Source organism: Pteronotus mesoamericanus, unplaced genomic scaffold (genome assembly GCF_021234165.1).
Source record: "Pteronotus mesoamericanus isolate MK-2021 breed Mesoamerican mustached bat unplaced genomic scaffold, CSHL_Meso_final contig_214, whole genome shotgun sequence".
In the NCBI taxonomy this organism is placed as follows: domain Eukaryota; kingdom Metazoa; phylum Chordata; class Mammalia; order Chiroptera; family Mormoopidae; genus Pteronotus; species Pteronotus mesoamericanus.
This window is the reverse complement of record NW_026555089.1, coordinates 3,390,693-3,413,885: the sequence shown is the minus strand read 5'-3', so window position 1 is coordinate 3,413,885 and position 23,193 is coordinate 3,390,693. Positions and strand designations below refer to the sequence as shown.

General features: G+C 57.1%; 1 protein-coding gene and 1 pseudogene across 2 annotated transcripts; one reads left to right on the top strand and one right to left on the bottom strand.

Moving 5' to 3' along the window:
- Positions 1-5,080: 5,080 nt before the first annotated feature.
- LOC129068463 (activated RNA polymerase II transcriptional coactivator p15-like) lies at positions 5,081-5,775 on the top strand (annotated as a pseudogene).
- Positions 5,776-7,325: 1,550 nt separating this feature from the next.
- Positions 7,326-17,370, bottom strand: UNC93B1 (unc-93 homolog B1, TLR signaling regulator). Of its 2 annotated transcripts, XM_054570522.1 has the most exons (11): positions 17,226-17,370; positions 16,928-17,069; positions 16,235-16,388; positions 13,642-13,803; positions 13,328-13,460; positions 12,921-13,014; positions 12,190-12,314; positions 11,474-11,656; positions 10,691-10,964; positions 8,799-8,917; positions 7,326-8,048 (listed from the first exon to the last, which is right to left on the bottom strand). In XM_054570522.1, the coding sequence occupies exons 1-11, from the start codon at positions 17,316-17,318 to the stop codon at positions 7,716-7,718; spliced, it is 1,812 nt and encodes a 603-aa protein (XP_054426497.1). In that variant the 5' UTR covers positions 17,319-17,370; the 3' UTR covers positions 7,326-7,715. The 2 variants fall into 2 exon arrangements, with proteins under 2 accessions (XP_054426497.1, XP_054426498.1); XM_054570523.1 differs by lacking the exon at positions 16,928-17,069 and having other exon boundaries at positions 17,226-17,273.
- Positions 17,371-23,193: the final 5,823 nt, after the last annotated feature.

Sequence of the window (23,193 nt, the reverse complement as noted above, 5' to 3'; positions counted from 1 at the left end):
AAGTGAAAAGACAGCCTATAGAATGGGAAGAAATATTGGGTGATTGCGTCTCTAGTAAAGGTTATATATCTAGACTATATAGAGAATACAGCTCAGCAACAAAAGGCAAACAGCTCAGTTTAAATATGGACAAAGGACTTGAATAGACATTTCTCCAAAGAAGATATACAAATAGCCAAAAAGCACATGAAAATGTGTTTGACCTCATTTATCACTAAGGAAAAACAAATCAAAACCACAATAAGATACCACTTTACACCCACAAGAATGGCTTTAATGAAACAACAAAATGCCATAAAAACAAAACAAAACAAAACAAGTGTTGGCAAGGATGCGGAGAAATTGGAATCCTCATGGACTGCTGGTGGGAATGTAAAGTGGTGCATCTACTTTGGAAGAGTTTGGCTGCTTCTCAAAAGCGTAGCATAGAATTAACATATGACCAAGCAATTCTACTCCTAGGTAAATAACCTCCTCTTCTGAGTTAAAACAAGGTGTTCAAATAAACATGTGTTCACAAATGTTTGTAGTGGCCCTGTTCACAATAGCCAAAGTGTGCAAACAACCCAAGTGTCTATCAGAGGATGATGACTAAACAAAATAGGGTGTATTTTGGAGTACTAGTCAGCTATAAAAGGAATAATATTTTTCTGTGAAGCTAAAACCTCTCAAAAAATAGAAAATAAAGTCTATCTAAAAAAAGTGAAGCGCTGATACGGACACCCACTACAACATGGATGAACCTTGGAGACACTGTGCTAAGTGAAAAAAACTGGACACAGAAGGTCACCTATTGTAGCATTCCTTTATGTGAAATGTCTAGAATAGGCAAAGCCATAGAGACGAAGCTGAATGGTGGTGGCCGGGGGAGGGGAGGGGTGCGGGAGTGACCGCCTCATGGGCATGGGGCGTTCTTCTGGGGTGATGAAAAAGTTTGGAAACTGGAAAGAGGTGGTGGTTGCATAACATCCCGAAGGGAAAAAATGGCCCTGAATTGTAACTTTAAAATGGTTAGTTGCATGTCTTTTGAATTTTGCTCCTGCTTTTTCTGTTTTTTCTCATGTGTGTACTCGGATGAAGCCAGCTGCCACGTTGGGAGCTGTCCCGAGGAAAGGCCCAAGGCAAAGCTGGGTCCTCTGCTCAGGGCCCCGCCAGGCTGCAGTGGAGACATCTCTGGGCCGCGCTCTCCTCTGGACCTCGAATACACCGCGCTCACTCAGGGCGTTGGCAGAATTCACTTCCGCATGGTTATAGCGCTAAGGTCCCTGTTTTCTTTTTCTTTTCTTTTTTCCATCCTCACCCAAGGATATGTTTATTGATTTGAGATAGAGAAACATCAATGTTAGAGAGAAACATTGGTCAGTTACTTCCCATATGACCAATGACTGAACCCGTAACTTAGGTATGTGCCCTGCCTGGGAATTGAACCCACAGACTTTTGGTGTATAGAACGACACTCCAAACAACTGAGCCACCCTACCACAGCTAAGGTCCCCATTTCCTTCCTTCCTTCCTTCCTTCCTTCCTTCCTTCCTTCCTTCCTTCCTTCCTTCCTTCCTTCCCCCCCCCTCTTTCTCTTTCTTTCCCTTTCTTTCTCTCTCCCTTCCTTCCTTCCTTCCTCTCTCTCTCTCTCTCTCTCTCTCTCTCTCTTTCTGTTACAGGCAGCCAGAAGAGAGGAAGAAACAGAGAATTTCCCTGCATGGGCCACCAAAATGTTAGGATGGTCAGTGACGCAGGCTGTGAAAGAATTCACAAAGAGAAGAAAGAGAATAAAGTCTTTATTCACTCTCCAGGAAAGGAGAGGGACACAGTGTGGAGAGATACACCAGCCCCCCATTTTCCTGCTGGCAGTCCGCGGGGGGCCCTCCCAGCTCCTGGCTTGCCTGCCTCCAGACCAGCAGGAGACACGTGGCTTTCTTTTAAAGGCTTCACCTAATTATCTCAGGCTCACCCATGATCTCCCTTTCGGTGAACTGATGGGGAACCCGGTCGCCGAGTGCCCTCCCCCCACGGCCCGCGGCCCTGGCCGCGCTCACCAGCAGGGCGGGAGAGCCTTGGAGGCCACCTCAGCGTCCCACCGACCACGGCAAGCGGTGTTCTGCTCGTTGGAGGAAAACCACGAGGTCCGCTCCACATCCAAGGGGATGACACAACAGAGTCAAGGGTCAGGGGTCCGAGCTCATTGGGAGCCACGTGAGGAGCTGGCCCCATACATACCTAACCAACGGCCTCACCCTCAAAGCCAGGGGAGGCGGAGGGGCAGGTGTCTGAACCTCCCCCGTCGGGGGCTGTTGTCTTTCTTTCACAGCGGTTTGTTTCCCATGTGCTCTGTAGTTTTGGACCATGAGCTCAGCTTTGGAGGGCCTTTACCTGAGGAATCTTGGGTGGCCGGGCTTCAGGGATCCATCTAGAAAGATTTCCTGTGTTTTTTTGCCAGGAGCCCCAACGGTACCGCTAAGCCATGACTACAATGGCATATTAACTTCTTAACTTGGGGGCGTCTCCTGCGTGGGAAGGCTAAACTTACAAAAAGCAGGCCTGAATCATAAAACTCTCCTGGGAAACTTTTCCCCACCCAGAGTCCAAATTTCCTTCCATCTTTGTGTACCTGTGGGCAGACTTTCTTCTCTCCCGTTTCCTAGAAGCATTGCTTTTCTCTGGTGCCAGCTCTCTGCGCGGCCTTAGTAGCCGCATCCTGTCTCGCAGCCTGCGGCCTGTGGCCGTGAGAACTCCAGCCCTTGGTCTCAGAGCCCTGCCCGCTCCCCGCGCCCCGCCTGGACCAGGCCCAGCAATCCCTCTTTCTGATAAGCTGGGTTCTAGCTTCCACTTCAGTCCTGACCCTGGAGGACTTACTCTTTCCTTAAGAGCTTAGCTATATATTTTTCAGGTTTGTTTCTTATCCAGCATCCCTAGGCGTTTCCAGAAGGAGACTTTTCAGGTAGTCAAACCTGCTGTGGAGAAGTTAAATGCCATTTACGTCTTAGCCCGTAGAGTCTCGTAATCACAATCGCTCCCTCTCCCTGGGTGGGATCGGCAGAGTCACAGAGGCACAGGCCCCGGCACGGAGCCTGAGCTCCCACTCGCCGTCCAGAACCTCCACCCAGTCACCTCACCCAGAGGTGACACAGGGGAGATGACGGCCATTTCAATGTCATACTGTATGACCAGACTGTAAGCCGCTGAGGGGCCAGGAGTTCCCACCTGATAGCTCAGCACACCTGCGTCCCGCGAGCCGGCCTGCCGGGACTTGCCGCCAGGACCGGCGCCAACAGCCGCCCTACGTGTGTGCCTGTTGCCGGCCCTGTGTGAGCATGTGGGCCTACGTGCCAGGAGCAGCGAGGGGGCACGTAGAGTCTTCTGGTGTGGAACCCACCCTGGCACAAGGAAGCGTGATCAGAAGCCACGCTCTGTCCCCAGCGCCTGCTCTGTGTGCCTGAGTCACCTTTGCTGTCCCACTGCGTGGCGGCTGCAGGGGCGCGCCACCGTGGGGGGGCGCCGCAGAGAGTGCAGCGCTCCCTGAAACCTGAGGGGAACCGGTGGGGGCCCGCTGAGGTGGGAGCGGCGCTCTGAAACCTGCAGAGCCCGTCCCGGGGTTGTCCTGGATGAAGGGGAATAAACACAAAAAGTTGCAAACGCTTCTCTGTTTGCCAGGAGAGCTGATGGGGGCACTTCCCTCTCACTGGAGACGGCCGTGGCGCATCCCCCTAGTGGGGAAGGCCCCGTCGCCTTTTGTTCCAAGGCTTTTATTGAAAAACTTATCAGTGGGCTAGGTAACAGGAATGCATACGTACACTCATTATATTAGCATGTTAAGGTTCACAGAGAATAGATGCCTTTAAGAAAACAAGTGACAGGAATTCGCTGATTAGCATGGGTCCGAGAGGAGACCAGTCTAAACAAAAGAGAATGAAGACAAGGGCAAGCGCCTTAATGATAAAGGGCAAGGGGTGTAAACAATGTGAAGGTCCTTCGCAGCATGAGCTGATCAGAGATCTGAGGGAGGAACAGAGCGCACTCCAAAGAATTTACCTCTAGGCCTGATCACCTTGGCAACCACCAGCTCTGATTTAGGGCTGTTTTTCCCACACTGTTTCAAGACTGAGCCAGGCGGGGGGAGGGAACCATCAAGAGATAAGGAGACCGCCTCTTGGCTGCAATGAGGACTCCGGCCATGTCCAAGGCAAGCCGAGAGGTGTGGAGGCCTTTTTGCCCCTCCTCCGGGTCCCACAATTTCTGGTCTGCTGCCAATATCGGCCAATGCCTGTCTTAGGTTGCCCCTCCCCTGAGGGGTCTTACCCATCCTTGGCAGAAACCATCACAAGGCAAAGCAGAGGGGCAGGGGCTACACCCCTGCTTGGGGGTACAGGTCAAGTCGCCTCAGGAGCCTGTTTCTCCAAGGCCTCCTGATTATTTCTGCTTTGGGGCCCTCCAGCCTGTTGGCAGGGTTACAGCTCCTAAAACCAGGCCAGGCATTTCCCAACACCTTGTGTCTGTTTGACACTAGACTTTGTCCAGCATCGAGGTGGACATTAGAAATGGCTTGGACTGTGACAAGCTGCGTACCTGCCCCCACCCCTGCCCCCAACGCTCCTTGCCCTACATTCAGAGGTCTATTGTGTGGTTGCTCAACCTCATCTGGCACATGGCTGGAGCCCTGCCAGGAGGATGTTGCTTCATCTGCTATTAGAGAACTTTCCCTTCTGTTCCCCAAGGTGGCCGGGACCTGGAGAGATAGCGTGCTGGCACCTCCCCCAGCCTACAGGTCACGCTGCACGACCCTCTCCGGGTCGGCCTGTCTCCGAAAGTCTGCGTGCGAGGCAGACGGCCTTCGGCCCTCCACCTACCTGAGTGCACGGGCCACCTGGCGGGGAGGCTGAGGGGAGGTGGCCTGCGGCCCTCGCTGTAGCCATAGCTCTCACTGCCCCTGTGACTGCAGGGCCCCGAATCCGCCGAAGGCAACCTGGTGACTGTGGTAACGGGCGGCTTCGTTCGCAGGCATCGCAGACCACGGGGTTAATCACCTTCGTTAGAACTGGGCCCAGAAAGGACGCAGCCAGTTGTCTGGGTCAGGGAGGGGGCCATGGGGACCAGTGAGCAGCTCCTTATAGGGCCAGAATGTCAACAGCTGAGCTTCCTCGAGAGCTTATTCAGACATAGCCCAGGCTGCCTGGGTTCCCACACCCTCACCATCTCTGTCATGTTTCATGGGGTGTCTAAGGCCAAAGGAAACCTCCGATGGCTCTATTTATCAATGCCTTTAGGTCTAAATGACTTACAAACACTTATGTGCTAATAACTTAGTAGTCATTTAGAAAATAGAATCCACTCAGTCGTGAGCGAGCGAGCGAGCGAGCGAGCACGGGGCTGTCAGGAAGCAGGAGCGGAGCAACGCCTAAATCAAAGAGGCTTGTTTCTTCAAGCTCTTCTGGCAGGGATTCTGACAGTGAAGTGGAAAAAAGGTTAAAGAGGAAAAAGCAAGTTACTTCACAAAAACCTGTAAAGCAGCAAAAAACTGGTGAAACTTTAAGAGCCCCGTCATCTTCTAAGCAGAGCAGCAGCAGCAGCAGAGAGGACAACACGTTTCAGATGGGGAAAATGAGGTAGGTCAGCGTTCGGGACTTTAAAGGAAAAGTTCTTATTGATACTAGAGCATACTGGATGGATCCAGAAGGTGACATGAAACCAGGAAGAAAAGGTATTTCTTTAAACCCTGAGCCACAGGGCCGGCTGAAGAAACAGATTTCTGCCATGGGTGATGCAGCAAGAAAACTGTAAAATCAGAGCCATATAAAACTTGTACTAGTCTAGTTGTTTTAACCTGTCTTTTTACATTGGCTTTTTTTCCTAAACTTTTCCCCCAAGCTATTGTATGTCTGGATTGCCGAACAATTTGTAAAAAATACTTTTTTTTTTTTTAATGTGCATTACTTAAAAACGATCTGAGTGAAGCTCATTGTCAACTTCATTAAGGAGGATTGCTTTGTGCCCACCACCTAGTGTAAAATAAAATCACATAATACAATCTTAAAAAAGGAAAAGAAAAAAGAAAATAGAATTCACATCAAAAGAAAGGAAAAAAGGTGCTTCTCATTAATAAACCCCACTGCTTACTGATTGGCTCTGTGCAACCCCACCCTCGCCCTGGCCAGTTCCTCAAACCTCCGAAAGACACAGACGGATCCCCTGCATCATTCCTGCTCTGTGGCCAGTGCGCTTTTTATCCTCCAAACCCCAGGACACCCCGCTTCTCAACGTTACGCCGTGACACAAGTGTGGAGCGATCTGACGCTGAAACTGTGAGCCGCCTGGAGCTTTTAACTTGCTCAGAAGTGGATGCCATCACTGCTTCCCTCTAAATGTAGATTTAAAACAGTGTCTGCGCCCTGTGAGGCTCCCCCAGGGCCCAGGGGCCTGGGAGCCCCCCTGTGGAGGGGGCTCCCCACGCCTGCCTCTTCCGGAGGACACTTCCCCAGCGGCGGGCGCAGAAGCAACCTGGGCTCAGAAAGGGAGACCGCCCCCCCGAAAACTCAAGCCCGGCTCCAGCACCTCCCTGAGAGGCTGCAAGAACAAAACAAGCGAGGGCTGTAGGGGGCCGAAAGGGTGCGGCACCACCTATGCTTGGAGACCTGAAGCTAGAGTGGGCGTGGACAAGGGTGTGGCCTTCAGCCAGGGGCGGAGGGGGTGTGGCCCCAGCAGAGGAACTTTGGGGGACCAGTTGGGGGCTCTCTCCTTGCCTGTCCCCACTCAGGCATTTAAAACCTTCACAGTGGCTCTCAGTTCCCTCTGCCACCAGGGGCGGGGTAGAGAAAGGGGCACCCTCAGGCTGTACGGGGTCCAAGTCTCTCATGGCCATTGAGGCTGAAGCCGGTAGGGCAGTGGCCAAATTTACCTGAGCCGGGCACATGGGGACCCTGACGTGACTTAGAAGTGGACCCTGTCCCCCAAGGAGTCTCTTGGAGAGCTATGTACACAAATACCCCAATTGGTCAAGCGGGGGGCAGGGAGGCTGGGGATGCTACAGGAGGGGGTAGCTGGGTCTCTGGGATCTGTCCCACCCTCTGGACCCTCAGTCTCTGCTGAGGTCCCTGTGGGTCACCGCAGGCACGCCCTTCTCCTGGGCGGTTGGGGTGGGACTGGCAAAACCTGGCAGGTTACGGGAGGGGCGGGACTTCCAGGAGCAAGGCCAGCCCGGTCGGCGGGGCTTCGGGGGGTCACAGCCACAAGGAGGTGCCCAGAAGCTGGTCCACCGCACACACCCCGGGAGCTCTACATCCCCCAACGCCTGAGACTCCGCAGTCAAGACAATACAAAACTCTCTTTATTGTTATATTTCTATAAAAAGTCGTGTCTCTTGGCGGGCTATGGGGATAGGATGTGCAAAGCGCAAGACAAGCTCCAGGCCTGTAGCTGAGATGGGGGCTGGACGGGGGAGGGTGCAGCCAAAGGACCTTGTCCCTGTCTGGGGCTGGGGCCTGGGCTGGGAGGCTGCGGCCCCTCCGAGGGTGGGTTGGTTGTGCTCTCTCAAACCCTAGGCCCGGCCCCCCACCCCCGCCCCAGGAGGAGGCTGAAGAGCGGATCCCAAGCTCCAGGTGGTCCCGGGTTCCGGGAGGGATGTTCCCAAACAGGAGGGTGGGCGGCAGAAGGTCCTTCCCGAAGACGGTGCAACAATCAAGGGAGCCCCTGCCCTGAGTCGCGGTCAAGGAGGGCTGGGCCCCTCACTGCTCCTCAGGCCCGTCGCCTTCCTGCGCCTGTTCATAGGGGCAGGGCCGGCGGCCGAGGCCGGCTGGCTCGGGGCCGGGCCGGGGCCCCGCGAGCAGCGCCTCCTCCTCCGCGCCGTCCCCCCGGCCGCCGCCGCCGCCGCCGCGCTCGCCCTCCGCGTCGCTCTCATCAGAATTGTCCTCCTCCAGGTAGCGGTAGCCGCGCACCTTGTGCTGCGGGCGCGGGATGCGTGGCTGGCGAGGGACCACGCCCTGCCGCAGTTTCTGCTCCATCAGCAGGTATGAGATCAGGGCCGCCAGCAGCGTCAGCAACAGCACCACCAGCTTAGCCTGCGCGCACAGGGAGGGTTGCTGGGGACCCAGCCTCCCCCGCCCTGCCCCGCCCCCAAAGGCCCACTCCCGACGCCGCCTGAGCGTCCTCCTGAGGTGGGGACTCAAATCCCAGCTCGGTCCCTTTCTGGCAGGGGTGCAGACGCTGACACGGGCGGAGCACAGGTCTGGCCCCCTTTTACTTGGGCTTCGATTACTGTCCCTTGCACGCGGGCCGCACAAGAAATGCTTCTCAGACGTTTCTGACTGTAACCCACAGCCAGCAAGAATTCTACATCGGAACTCAGTACCTACACACACAATCGCATGCCTACTCCCTGCTATTTTCTATTCCTTTTTTAAAACAAGGGGCAGGAAGGACCTGCGAAGCCAACCTATCAGCTGGGCAGGAGCGGGGCATGCAGGCCCTTGCCCCTTGATGGCCACGGAGGGAGCCAGCCCCCCAGCATCCTCTCAGGTCCAGCATCCGGGGAACGGGCTATCAGCTACACACGCAGGTGGCTGGGATGCGCCACAGGCAAGGAGCGAACTGGGAAGCCCTTGACACACCAGGAAGCTGAGTCCCTCCAGTGGGGAGGCTGTGCCTGGGGCCACCCAGTGGGCTTGGCCCAGGGCCCAGGCCTTGGGCGCGGTGCCCTTCAGGGGCTGCGAGGCCAGGGTGGGCACTCCGAAAGTATCTGTTGCCTGAGTTGGGGGGCGTGTGGGGTGCCTACTGCCCCAGAGGCCCTCCCCCACCACGCTCAGCCTCACCTTCATGGGCAAGCTGGAGCCCAGGTACACAACAAAGATGGCCACCGCCTGCCACCAGTGGTAGATGGTGAAGATGAAGTCCTGCCTTTCTTTGTCCTCGTACAGGATCCCCAGCAGCGCTGCAGGTGGGCAGGACAGGGTAGGAAGGGAGGAACTGTCACCCACCCTTCCTCAGGGTGTCTTATCTCCCACCAGTGACCCACCCAGGCTGGGCAGGTCCCAGCCTTGGCCTGTCGTAGGCGGGTGCTGGCCTGCTCCCTAGTGCAGAGCCTGGCTACCATGCTGCCCGGGAGCCGAGCTGATGGAAGAGCAGGTGAGGGGGTATGCAGGTGGGCTTTGCTCTGGGGCACGTGGGCTTCAACAGTGGAAAGCTTTGTGTGCAGTCAGCCGCACCGTGTCCCCTTTCGGACCCCCGCTGTTCAGTGCCAGGCCTGAAAGACATATTTCTCCCTCTCCCCCGCGGGCTCAGGCAAGGCTGCCTGCTCGCAGAAACAGCTTTCTACAAGTCGAACCTGAAGTCGGGGGATCTGAACATGTTTCCCAAAGAACTTTCCCCGAGGGGGCCAGAAGGAGTACTGGACATGGAGCCGGGGGGCTCAGAGTCTACTCGCAGGCCAGTCAAGTGGAGAGAGTTGGTACAGTGACGTGGATTCAAACGTTGGCTCCGTGGGCGACTTGTAGTAACTGTATTTTGCCGTGTATAATATGCTTTGGTGTATAATGTGCACCCACGTTCTTGGCCCAAACTTTCAGGGGAAAAAAAAACCCTTTCGTTTTAATTTTTCAATTCAAGTGTTTATTTATTTATATTTAGAAACAAAACCAATTATCGTATTCCAGGGTATTATTTTGCATATGGATACTGCTATTGCTTTCTAGAGTTACATTTGTAACGCATAAGCGTAAATAAAAGAATTAAAAATATATAGATATGGAATTAGTACTATCCATGTGTAATGTGCATCCTTGTTTTTCCCTCAAAAATTTGGGCAAAAAAAGTGTGCATTATACATGACAAAATACAGTAACTTCCCAGGGCCAGTTTTCCCATCCATAAATGAGATCAGGCATATATGTTATATTGTGAGGTTTTAATGTGAGAAAGCCCACACAATACCTGGCAAATCATGCCCTTGCCTGCCATTCAGACATGAACACCTCTGTCCTAAGGTCCCACAGTGTGACTGTACCCCATGGGGCTACTGGGAGGGACATGACGTCCTGGGGCCCACAAAGAGAGAACAGAGGGAGATCCTGGCAGAAGGGGACGTTGGAACCAGGCCCAAGTCCAGACATATGATGGGTCCAAGGTACCCGGACTGGACGCTGCCAGAGCTGTCTGCACCTCTGCCACCCCCCCAGCAAAACAGCCAAGGGGCGCGGTCCATAGCGCAGGGCTCCATCCCAACGGATACAGGTGCCTGCCTCTCTGCTGGTGAGTGCCGAGGTCACCTGGGCCAGCCCCTGCCCTGCCTGCACCAAGCATGACCTCCACCAGACCACACCCCCCGCAGTGATGTGCAAAACCGTTCACCGCGGCGGTCCGTCAGAATCTGACATAGAAGACCCAAATGGCTGCCCCGCTGGTACCCACTGCATGGCACTGGCCTATGCCCACCTGTGGGCAGGGAACATCATAGCGACTCCCATACCCTCCCCCAGGGTGACCAGAGTCCTCCCCATTGTCCCTACAGTGTCCACGGGACTTCCTTCCACCCCTCTAGTGTCCACAAGGATCCCCTCCTACCTCTACCCTGTCCACACAACTCCATGACAGACCTCCCATGTGTGCCCATGGGACCCCATGGCCGTCCCTGGGATGTCTGTGCTGTCCTCAACCACCCCGAGGCTGTCCCCCGTCCAGCCACCGCAGCGTCCACGGCTATACTTACTGGAGAGCCCGGTCTTGTTGAGGGCACTGCCCACACCCCAGAGGACGGCTGCCACATAGAGGATCCAGATGTGTTGCAAGACCCCAGGTTTAGGGGCCCAGAAAAAGAGGCTGATGGTGAGCAGCAAGTGCAGTCCGGCCCCGGACACCAGGGGCACCTGACGCGGCAGCCACAGCCCCATCAGGCCCAGGAAGGAGGAGGCCGAGGCCCCCAGGCTATAAGCCAGGAGGAGGTAGGCCAGCCGTTCCAGCCCCACGGAGCACACGCCATAGCCCTGGGGGGACAAGAGTGAGCGGGTGAGGTCGACTGCCCAGGCTCTGGCTTTGCCCACGTGAGGTCTTACTTTAGGCCACACCACGCCCTCTCTGGGCTGCCTGGGGGCTGACACCCGCCAGGGCTCTCAGGAAGCTTTGGTGGGATGCGGGGACAGAGAATGAGAAAATGCTTGGACATTGTCCCTAGACAGCAAGGCTGCACCCCACTTTGAACCAAATGCTTGATGGGCACTATCCTCCTTCAACCAGATAACGCCTCTGGGAGTGAACGTCATTGCTAGATTCACTTCACAGATGAGGGAACTAAGATTCAGAGAGGTTAAAATAATTTGTCCAAGGTCGAGGGGAAATAAAGAGGAAGGGGAATATTTGGGACATACTTGTCCATACTTATATTTATATTCAAAACTTAGTTGCTGTTTATCTGAAATTCAAATTGAACCACACGTACTGTATTTCCTTTGCACGTAAGGTTCCCCTGGCAACCTTACATGCAGGCTGTCCTTACCAGGGTGAGACCAGTGCAAGCAAAGAGCACTTCGAAGCCGCTGTAGATGAAGAAGGGCGTGAGGTGGCGCAAACGGAAGTCGCGCACGTGCTTGAAGGGTAACTGAAAGATGTTGCCCCAGCCCACGCTACGCAGGTCGATCTCTTCCGTGGGTCGGTACGCGGCACCGCACAGGCCCAGCACCTGAGGACAAACCCGCGCTATAAGGAGGCGAGCAAAAGGCACCCCGCCCCGCCTCTAGACACAAGCCCCGCCTCTTCGCCCTGGCCCCGCCCTCAGACACACCCACAGACCTCGGCTTTACCTCGCAGCTCCGCCTTCAGGCCCAGCCCACACCCTAGCCACGCCCCCAGTGTCTTAGGTCCTGCCACCAGCACTGCCTCCAGCACCGCCTCCAGCACTGCCTCCAGGTCGGAGCCACACCTTCCGGCCCTCGGGCCCTTGGGTTCCACCTCCAGCCCAGGCCACTGCCAGTCCTCTAGGGCCCGGTCTCCAGAGGGACCCCAGACCTGGCCTGGTTCCCCTCCAAATCCAGTCTCAGTCCATAGACATCTGCCTGCCCTATTGCCCCGAGGCCCAGGGGTGCGCCTCGCCAGGACTCAGCCCCTGGCTCCAGGCTCAGACAGCGTCTCCAGTCCTCAACCCTGCCCAGGCCGCCAGCCACGCCCCGGCCTCAACCCCAGACTTCGTGGACCCCGCCCCACCCCGGGCCGCACCAGCAGCATGGCCAGTAAGGCCACGGCCATGAGCACGCTCTCCACCACAATGAGGTTTCGGCTCCGCGGCAGCGTCCGGAGAACCGTCTTGTTGAAGCCGCTGAGGATGCCCTGACTGTTGGTGCCTGAGAAGGGGCAGTGAGGGGATCGTAAGGCAGGAAGGAGGTCACACTCTCAATTCAGTCACGAGGAAATGCAGCCAGGCTGCTGGGTGGGAGGGGAGGGGTAGAGGGGGCGGGAGAGGGGAGTGCCTGCCAAGGCGGGATTCCTTGGGGAGTAGTTTGGAGGTGAGGGCCACAAGGCTGTATTCCTAGGAAAGGAACACTTTCCCCCATCCCCCTATTCCCGCCCTACTGCACCTCGCACCAAGGCTGGGGGTGGGGGGTGCAGGGGGCCAGCCCGTTTCCCATCTCCATTCAGTTACCATGCACTGACTGAGCTCTGAGGGTATGGCTCTGCCCCAAGAGAGATCCCACAGGCAACTTCATCCCAGATGGCACCTCCTCCAGGCAGCTTTCCCTGACACACCCCTTCCCCACTGCTGGGTCAGATTAACTACGTACTCCAACAGGGCCCTGTGACTCGCCCACCCAAGCCTGGGACACGGGACTCTCAGCCCTGACCCCTGTAAGAGAGAGCAGCCTTTCCACCTTCAAGGGCCCAGTGTCCGCGGGATAACTCAGTGGGGGAGGCGAGCAGGACTCAGGGACCCCACCCTCATGGGGACTAACCGCAGCTGCGCACGTTGAACAGTGTGTGGTTCAGGTCATACAAGTAGTGGTTCAGGAAGTAGATCATGGGCAGCTGGGCGCAGGCGAAGCTCAGCTGTGGGCAGGAAAACAGCTTGGGCCAGGCTCGGGGCATGGAACCAGGCAGGGGGCACAGCCCTGGGTGGACAGGAGCCCTCCCACCCTGGGGCGGCCTGCTGGTTGCTGGGAGGGTGGGGTGGTGGTGCTCAATGCGGGAGGACTGTGGACAGCAAGGGAATGAGGCCTCAGTCACTTGGGGTAAGCAAGCGGGGCCTGGGCCAAGAAAGGGCGGTGGGACTAGAAGGCTGAAAGATGTGGAATGGGCTCCATCGTGCGGGTTCTCAGGCCAGAACATCCACCCACCCCGGGGCCCCGCACAGGGCACTCACATGGAAGAAGCTGTAGAAAATGGCTTGGAAGACCAGGAGATAAGGTGCATGGGAACCCCGTGGCGGGCGCTGCTGGGGGCCCTGCTCGTCCCGCTCCTTGTAGTGGGAGTACTCGTAGTACTTCTGGGCCATCCTGGACCGCAAAGGAGAGAAAGCCCTCCCAGTCTAACCTCTGTCAGACACCCTGCTTCCCGCGCCCAGAGCTATGGGCCGGCCGGCCCCTGCGTCTTATGGACAGGGACACTGAGGCCCAGAGGGCAGAAAGGGCCGATCCCAGGTCTCTGGCATCCCACCCTGCTGTCCACCAGACTCACCTGGTGATGTAGTTGCCCATGGAGGCCCAAAGAGGCACGATGGCCATGCCCAGGGCCACGGCTGAGGGTACAAGAGTGTAGTAGCGCTCCCAGTAGTTGGTGGAGACAAAGAGGGCATAGATGCCCACGCCCAGGAACATCATCCACTTGGTGCCAAAAAACCTGTGAGCAGCGGGAGAGATGCTGGCACCACAGGCTTACGGGGCTACTGGGGCAGATACCAGAGTAGCCACAGCCCTCTGGTCATGAGGCTGCGTGAGGAGGGGAGAGACCCCCTAGCTGTGGAGTCAAGGCCCCTAAGAGAGTCAGAAATAGGGACTTGCTGAGCGGCCTCAGGCACAGAGCCCAAACCACGAGTGTCTCCTAGCCACTGCAAGCGTGGAAGGAGATAAGCCGGGAGAGGGTGTCACAAGTCGGTGGCTCGTGTCCTCATCCAGCCCTCATTTGCGTTCTGGGCTGACTCGCCAGCTCTCTCCCCACGCGTGCACATGTGCTGGGACTGCAGGGCCCAGGCACATGTCCCAGGGACTTGACCCATGCTGGCTTAAGGAGACTCAGGAGCAGAGAGAGAAAGAGGCTCCAGCACCGCGGTGGCCCTTCCGTCCTGCCCCCTGCTCTTGCGGTACCAGTGGTGAGTCAGGAAGGCGTCTGTGCACTGGCTCTGAGAAAATGTTACACTGTATTCAAAGGGGGTTAACAAGTGACAAGATAAGGACCCGGTCCAGGCATGGAGGCTGGTCAACCTAAAAGCCACAACCAAGACCTTTGGTTTGTTTTTAAGTATTTGTGTTCACTTTGGTTTCCGGGAAGCTCAAAGTGAAATGACCCTACTTTTCTGGTACGGTTACTTTTTATTGTATTACAGAGCCCTGGTTCTTTTATGATCCTTATTTTGCCACATAATAAACAGACAGGCAGCCCCCTCCAATCTGTCTGGGGGAGGGCAGGTCACACAAAGTACGCTGTACATTTTAATGGAATAAAACAGAAAAAAGTGAAAACACTAGCAGTCACTGCCGGTGAGGCAGTGGTTTTAAAACGGACACACATGCCCTGGCCGGTGTGGTTCAGTAAGCTGGGTACAGTTCCGCAAAGCAAAAGGCTGCTGGTTCTATTCCTGGTCAAGGCTCCTGCCTAAGTTACGGGTTCAACCCCCAGGTTGGGGCATGTGCGAGAGGCAACAAATCAATGTTTCCCTCTTGGATCAGTGTTCTCCTCTCTCTTTCTCATTCCTTTCGCCTCTCTCTAAAAATAAATAAACAAAACCTTTTTTAAAAAATGACCCCTGCAGCCAGCGGTCCTGCAGACTAGCACAGCCCTTGGGAAAACCAGCCGGGCAGTTTGGGCAAGGAGCATGGGCGGGGATTGGGAGCCGTGTGACCTGGGGTCAAACCTTCAGTCTGCACACACGGCCTGTAGGACTGGCGCGAGCTGTTCAAGCCCTTGGTTGCTCCTTGTCTAAGCTCAGAGCACCTACCGCAGATTGTAAGGAATAAGCCAGCGCTTAGAAAATCACCCCGCACACTGAGAACGCAACGAGCTGGCAACTGTTCTTAATAGTGGTGGGTTTCAAGAGCCAAAAAGCCTTTTGTGGGCCTCTGACCTACTAAGAGCCCTGCTGGGAATTTATCCTGGGGATTTTCTTTTTTTTAATTTGAGGAAGAAAACAGCTACAGAGCACAAAGGGAACACGTGACAAAGGAGAGGGCGCCGCAGCGTCCACCTCCAAGCCACAGCTGGGCGGCCGCAGCGCTGCAGATGGTGCTGCCCTCGCGAAGTCCCCACTGGGAAGCAGGGCGCGGGCCAGGATGTATGCAGTGAAAAGGAAGAAAGCAAAAGTGGACGTGACAACACGTGCTCTAGTGACAAGGCTGTAAAGGACATCCCCATACGCGGGTGGGACAAAAATGGTAGCCGATTTCCTGGAGGGCTTGGGAGGCATTTCCTTTTTCCAGATTTCATTTATGATTCTAATGCTGTTTGTGCAGTTGTGATAATGGAATTTTTTTTTTTTTTAAGATAGGGGAACTACTAACACCCAAACCATTTGTACACTGGCCTCTGGGTGCTGTCTGAGCACAGACCTGTCGCCTGGCAGGCAGGGAGCTTGTGAAGGGGAGGCTTGGAGTGGCTGGGTGCCTTCAGGCTCAGGCTAGAGCAGGAGCAGGCCCTCTGGGACCCCCTGCCCAGCCATGACCTTTCCGAGAGGACTGTCCCCAACACCAGCCACAGCTGGCTGGCCCAGGTCTGGGTGTCTGGGTCTTACTGATCAGATTCTCTTTAGACATTCTACAGCCTTGACCCCAAAAGGTCATTGTGGCTCCAGGCGACAGAGGAGGGCACGAAGACAATGCCACATGGGTAACAGGCAAGCGGAGGAAGGGCCTGAGTGAATTTCTGTTGCTTGAAACCCAGCATGCCCCAGCGTTTCCTTCCCCAAACCCAGCTTCATCCCGACTCTCCCACCCATCCTACAGGTAGGCAAGGCCTCTCCCAACTCCCCTGCTCCCCAAGAGCAGCAGGACAGCCCCTGCACCCCTTCCTTCAAGATAGGGGTGACAGCGCAGCCCTCATGGGGACAGCAGCGCCGCACCTGATCAACACAGGTGTGTAGAGGAGCGCCGCGATGGGCGTCACGTTGATGCCTATGAGCATCTTGCTGTCGATGTCGGGCAGCCCCATGTTGCCGTACTTCACCTCTCGGTAGGTCTCATCATAATGCAGGATCAGCTGCATCTGCAGGAGACCTGGGGACAGGGAGGGAGCGTGGAGGGGTGGCCTGGCTCGGGGAGCGACCAGCAGAGCTCGCAGAAGCTGGGGTGCTTTTACCAAGGGGTGCCCTATCCCATTGCCCAGCAGGACAGAGTGGGGAGCCAGCCTGGGCCCGGAGCCTTGAACTCCTCCCAGCTGCCTTGGCCCGGGCCACCTGCCTTGCTCCGCAGCTCTCTTGGACCCCAGACCCCTGCCCGTGCCCACACATTCACGAAGGTTCTGCTCGGAGCCCCGGGCACAATGCACCGTCTCCCACCCCACGTGGTGGCGGTTGTGGGGGTGGGGCGCACAGCTGCAGCTGCGAGGGCATCAGACTGGGAAGTGAAACAGGAAGGGAGACCGGCTGGCCCTAAGGTTTCTCTTTCCCAGCCCGAGTCTGCGGAGGGAAGGTGGTGGGGTGGGGTGGGGACCGGGAAGCCCGGGGGTCCAGCGCCTGGGCCCACCTGGGCGGGGCGCGGGGCGCGGGGCAGTGCCCGCCGGCCCCACGCTGGGCGCGCCGCGAGCGCGTACCCACCCAGGTAGACGCCGTAGGTGAGCGTGCCGCCGGCGCTGGCCGCGAGCACGTTCTTGAGCACGCCGAGGCGCTTGCGGCGGTAGTAGCGGCGCTCCTCTTCCTCCTCGTTGTAGTTGGGGTACGCGCCCACCAGCTCGTCCAGCTGCGGGGCACGCACGGCGCTCGCACCCGACCGTGCCGGGCCCCGGCCCAAAGCGCCCCTGCCACGGCCCGCCCCGGGCGCCGCACGTCACCCCCGCCTGGGGGTCCCCGGCCCGCCGGGTCCCCGCGCCCTCCCAGGGTCCCCGTCCTCGCTCACCGGGGCGTCGACCCCGTCGGGAAGCCCGAGCCGGTCCTCATCGCCCTGTGGCCCCGCGGCCCCCGCCACCGGGTAGAGCGGCGGCTCCGCCATAGCCCGACCCCGCCAGACGACTCGAGGCGGCGGCCCCCCGTGTCCCAAAAGCGAGGCCAGACACTTCCTCCAGGAGGCCGCGACCAGCCCCCCGCCCCCCCCCCCCGGCCAGCCCCGCCCCGTTCTGCCCCAAGGGCCACCTACCCCGGGAGGGGCGGCCCGGCACAGCCAGAGGCGTGTCCTGCGCGTGTGTGCGCGGCCGTGTGCGGCCAGGGCCCGGCTTCAGGGATTTGAGAGGCTAGTTACAATCCTCGCTCAGTCACTTCCTGGCTTTGCGACTTTGGGAATTAATTCCGCTTCTCTGTATCTCAGTTTCCTCACCTGTACAACGGAGATACTGGGCACCACACCCTGGGGTTGCTGCTGGGTTGTTGAGTTAATGCAAAACCTTAGAAAAGTGCCCTGCTCTCAAGACGCTCCCTTCAGTGTTCCTGCTGCCGCCCCTGGCCCTGCCTCCAGGCCCCACCGCCAGGCCGCACCTGGAGCGTGTGCAGTTCAGCGGGGAGCCCGCACAGCAGTCCCCCAGAGGGCTCCTGCCATGGGACTTGGCAGTCCGTGCCCACCTCCCATGCACCCTTCAAGCCACGTTCAGCATTGGCAAGTGAGCTCTAGCGGGGCCACTTGGAGGCCTAGGTTGTGGCAGCTGATGGACGGCAGTGGGGTGACCCATCACCAGCCTGCAGGACGGTTCAGAGTCTCCCCCACCCACCCTGCCGGGCACCAGGTCCAGGGCTGCGGGGGAACCCCATGGAGTTCCAACCTCGCCCGAGCTGACACTCGGCAGCAGAGGCCGTTGCCCTGGTTAGAAACACTTGGGTGTTTGCGCTTCCCAGGATCCCTGCGCACTCCTCAACAAACTGTTGGAAAAGCTGGCCGGCGCTCATATGGGAGGCAACAGATCGATGTTTCTCTCTCACAGCGATTCTTCTCTCTCCCTCTCTCTCTCACTCCCTTCCTCTCTAAAATCAATAAAATTATTATTTTTTTTAAATGGGCAGAGGAACCAACTAGCCATTTTTTCCAGAGAAGACATCCAAATGGCCAACAGGCACATGAAAAGGTGCCCAACGTCATGAATCACCAGGGAAAGGCACGTCAAAACCACACTGAGGTATCACCTGACACCTGTCGGAACGGCTGTCACCAAGAGACACGAGGCAAGCGCTGGCCTGGATGTAGAGGAGAGGGAACCACTGGGCACTGCGTGGGATTGCAGCCTGGCCCAGCCGCCTTGGAGAACGGCATGCACTGTTTCTCTTCTCTGGTTTAATTCTCTGTTCCCCCAGGGGACTGCTCCCCGTGTACCCCTCCTGCAGAGGCTTGTGCCAGGCACTGAGTAGATGCTCCGTAAATGTGGGTGAGTGGAGGGATGAGGGAATGGACGACAATCGTCTACCCTAGAAGGGTTGCCAGGCAGGCAGAGAGCCGGGGGTGTGCGGGCAGGAATGTGCGAGGCTTCTGGCTTCGAGGTGGTGGCGCTTTCTCCAGACCACATCCAGGCGCAGATACAGGTAAAAGACACAGATGGGAATCATGCCGTGGTGCCTGAGGGTGAGAGATGTAGAAGGAGCAAGAGAGGGGGCAGGGCCCGAGGTCCAGGGGCAAGAGGAGTCGGGAGATCAAGGATGCAGTGCGGGCTGGGAGGCGAAGGTCAGAGAGCTGATCCCGGGATGCCAAAGGCCAGGGTGTGGCCCGGCGCGGGGAGCGAGGGGATGAGGAGGTCCAGGAGGTCATGGAGCTATGGTGGGGGCGGTGGACTTTGATGCCCCGGAAGGACGCGGTCTTGTAGAGCCCAGCGGGCGGGCAGGTGACATGGACAGCAGGAGGGAAGCTGGGCTGCGTGGAGCACAGGGTGGGAGGCCGGGAGTCCGTCTCTCTGGAGGAGACTGAGGGGGACACCAAGAATGACCCTGTGCTCCTGCCAGGAGTGCCCCGCTCTGAAACCATATTGGAAGAGGGGCCAGTGAGCCTGAGAACAGACGAGCGTCTATGGGCTGTAAATGACCCCTTCCTTGCCTGCTCCCTTCTCTGCTTGAGGCCGCTAAGGAAAGAAATAATTCAGTCAAGCCCGTTGGACAGATGGCTTTCAGTCTCGTCTCCTTTGGCTCCTCCCACAGAGAACCCAGGACGAGCCCTGGGGGAACAGGTCAGGAGGGGTGTCCTGCCAGCTGGGTGCCTAGTCTTCTCTGGGCCTTAGTTGGGGGAGCCCCTCACCTTGACTATTGGGCACACACAGCAGTGTTTCCTCACCTGCAAAATAAGAATAAGCAGAAAAGCACTTCTGTCGACTGAATACAGGAGGGAGCGGGGACAGGCTGGCCGGTGGGAAGAAGAGACGCGTCTCAAAGGCCAGGCTGACCCTGAGGGATGTCTCTTGTGGAGGGAGACAGGACAGGAGAGACTAGTGGTCACCACGTCAGACAGGGGGCAGGCCCACAAAAGTCCCATAGAGGGAGCGAGGGGAACAGGTGGCCTGGGAAGGGTCCGGGCGGCTCCCAGGTGCTGCCTTTGGAAGCGGCAGCTGAGAGCCGACAGCCTGGCGGGGCTGGGGCTGCACCGCCAGGCGAGGCAGGAGGAGAAGTTCACAGACCCAGTGGGTGCATTTCAAGCTGGCTGGGCGTGTGTTGTCCTGAGTGGGTGTGTGTCAGCCAAGGAAGGGTCTTTACCCTTCCAGGTCAGGCTCATCTGCCCCGGCAGGGTGGGGGGGGAGACGACTTTTTTTTTTTTTAGATGTATGTATGTATGTATGTATTTGTTTGTTTATTGTTTATTTATTTATTTCCAGAGAGAGGGGAAGGAAGGGAGAAAGAGAGGGAAAGAGAAACATCGATGTGCCAGAGATACATTGATTGCTTGCCTCTCATGCCTCCAACCGGGGACCTGGCTGAGAATCGAACCTGCGACCCTTGGGTTTGCAGGCCAGAGCTCAGTCTACTGAGTCACACCAGCCAGGGCAAGACTTGTTGAACTCATTGGTTTTGCATCTCCCACCAGAAGGGACTCCCAAGATGAAATTAATCAGAGTGTTTTAAGAAACAGCCAGAAAGCAAAAAGAAGGTAGGAAGGAAGCAGTGGTCTGCCCCCCAAAAGACCCCACCAGTGCTACCGTGTCCTGAGCGTTGCCCATGCCGACCTCGCCTGCAAGATGTGACTCGCTCAGTGGCACAGCATCTACTTCTCATAGGCTGACGTTCTGTCACATTGCTTGATTTCTTTCTCTGAGGTCACTTCCTGCCTACAAAAGAGGTTACTATACAGTTGAGGGTCCCAGAATTATTTAAAGTCTGTTCCATGTCAGCTCCTGTGGTCTGTTGGTAATTGTAAATTGCTTTGTTCGAATCCATTCACTTCAGAACATTTTTCTGGTGGCTCGTTTCCGAACCTGACCTCGTGGCGCTTGATGGCTGACACTATTCTAACTATTCTAATCTTGTTTAGGGCTAAATGCCCAAAGTGACACTTTTTTTTTTTTTAATTCAGACACGAAGAATAGAAATGTGGGTGGCCCAAGGAGTAAGGAGTAATTTCAGTCCTCCTAGCATTCCGCACTGTAGCACCCGATGAATTTGAAAGACAGCCGCTTTTGGCCCCGAGCCTCTAAGATCTGCTGATGCTCAGTTACTTGGTCAATGAGCAAGAAAAACCGTTACCAGATCAGTCCAGATGTGGGGTTTGGATATGACTGGCAAACTGCCCCTGAGACAAGAGCCTTCAAAGACTTGAGCAACAAGCTCCCTGACTGGATTTGGCCCACGGGAGGCACAGGCACGGGTGGGAAAGTGGGGCGGGAGAAGGGGAGGAGCCAGGGGATTTCTCCCAGGGAGGCAGGTGCACGTGGTGTGGCTCCTCCAGGGTCCCAGCACCCACAGATCAGGCCCCTGGATGATCCTGGCCCTTTGGAGGCTGAAGACACCACTGTCCTCCCTTTGACCCTCCAGCGCTGGGCCTGCATGTGAGCTGGCGCTGGGGGACTAGATGAACACAGCCGGTTTGGCCCGCCGGACAGAAAACTGACCAAGGCCAGCAAGTCCCTCCCACCACCATCCAGACTGCAGACACTCGCTGTCACATCCCTAGGAACAAACAGCTGCATCTTCCTTGCTGATTTCAAAGCACTTCCTCTATCATAGGTTTTATTGTTTGTTCTCATTATGAAATTAGATGTCCCTGCAGAAAAGCTAACTGGAAAGATTTGCTTCTCTCCCAATTCAGAATGTTTGAACTGGGAGAAATGTTGCTTCCGATTCAAACCCTCGGGAAGTGCTCCTGGCATGTGGAGAAGCCAAGCGCGCCGCCCCGGCATTACGCCCCAGACAGGAGCATGCTGGGACACCAAGTCCCTGTACTAAGGCAAACCTTCACCATTTCTTTAAAACAAAAAGCCGTAGTTCCTGGCTGGTGCGGCTCAGTGGGCTGAGCGCCAGCCTGCAAACCAAAACAGTCATCCGTTGGATACCCAATCCGGGCACAGGCCTGGGTTGAGGGCCAGGTCCCCAGTAGGGGGCATGCGAGAGGCCTCTGGCACATCGATGTTTCTCTCCCTCTCTTTCTCTCTCCCTACCCCGCTCTAAAAATAAATAAATAAAATCTCAAAAAAAAAAACCAGATTTTATTCCTTTATTTTTAGAGATAGGGGAAGGGTGGGAGAGAGGGAAAGAGAGAAACACCAACATGCGAAAGGAATATCGATCAGTTGCCCCTCGCACGCCCCCAACTGGGGACCTGGTCCGCAACCCAGGCATGTGCCCTGACTGGGAATCAAACTGGTGACGCTTTGGTTCGCAGGCTGGCGCTCAGCCCACTGAGCCACACCAGCCACGGCAAATAAATAAAACCTTAAAAAAAAACAAAACTAAAAAACTAAAAGCCGTAAGGTGATGATCCTCACAGGCTGCCGTGAGTCCCCCAGCTGAGATATGCCAAGGACCCTGCCCAGTGCCTGGCCCAGCAGAGGTCCAGAAAACGGTGGCCACAGCTTTCTGCTGACAGAGGAGGCACCCAGGAGCGGGAGTGACCTCCCTGCCCAGCTCCTAAACAAGGACAGGGAGTCAGGGCCAGCTGGGCTAGACTCCCTGCTGGCCCCTCCCACTGGGGGTCCTGGTGGAGTTGCTGTGTCTCTCTGAGCCTGTCGTCTCATCTGTAACAGAGGCATCCACCCCAGAGCAGGGGGAGGACTAACCCCTATTCCTCCCCAAGAAGCAGGGCCCCCTTGGGCTGCCAGACCAGGCTATGACGCCTGAGCCAGGAGGCCAGGCCTCTTCGGAGACCTTCTAGGATGTCCCGGAATTCATGACACATTCAGAAGCAGCCCCTACAGGGGGAAATCCCTGGCTGCGGCTGGTGGCGGGGGAGGGCAGGGTGAGGCGGGGGAGGGCAGGGTGAGGCGGGGGAGGGCAGGGTGAGGCGGGGGAGGGCAGGGTGAGGCGGGGGAGGGCAGGGTGAGGCGGGGGAGGGCAGGGTGAGGCGGGGGAGGGCAGGGTGAGCCGCTGGCCCTGGAAATCCTGCAACACCCCTCCCACTCACCAGTACCGCCCCAGGGGCCCCCCATTGGCTGTGTGGCCTCTGGCCAGTGGCTGCCCGGCCCATGCCCGACCCCTCGCTGAGCCCTGCCCAGCTCTGCCCCAGACAGCAGGGCAGGGATGTCACACACTGAGCCATGTGGCAGGCGGCAGCTGGGGGAGGAGGGGGCTCCGCAGCGTCTGACCCTGTCGCAAGTGGCTGAAGCCTCCAGGGGCTAACAGAGCAGGCGTGGGCCTGGAGCCCCCCGCCGTGCCCTCCCGGGTGGGCCGGGGGAACGGGGAGGGCGGGGGTGCTGAGGAGCTTCCCCAAGGGGCTGGGCTGCCTGGTGGCCCCAGGCAAAGGGGCAGCGGGACAG

What these genes read in the sequence shown, in the direction of transcription:
- UNC93B1 (XM_054570522.1), bottom strand. Translation starts at nt 17,318, where the DNA reads ATGGCGGAGCCGCCGCTCTACCCGGTGGCGGGGGCCGCGGGGCCACAG. An exon ending in TTTTCTACAGCTTCTTCCAT is followed by an intron (nt 13,015 to 13,327) that starts GTGAGTGCCCTG and finishes TCCTGCCCACAG; the next exon opens with CTGAGCTTCGCCTGCGCCCA. An exon ending in GTTCAACGTGCGCAGCTGCG is followed by an intron (nt 12,315 to 12,920) that starts GTTAGTCCCCAT and finishes GCCCCTTCTCAG; the next exon opens with GCACCAACAGTCAGGGCATC.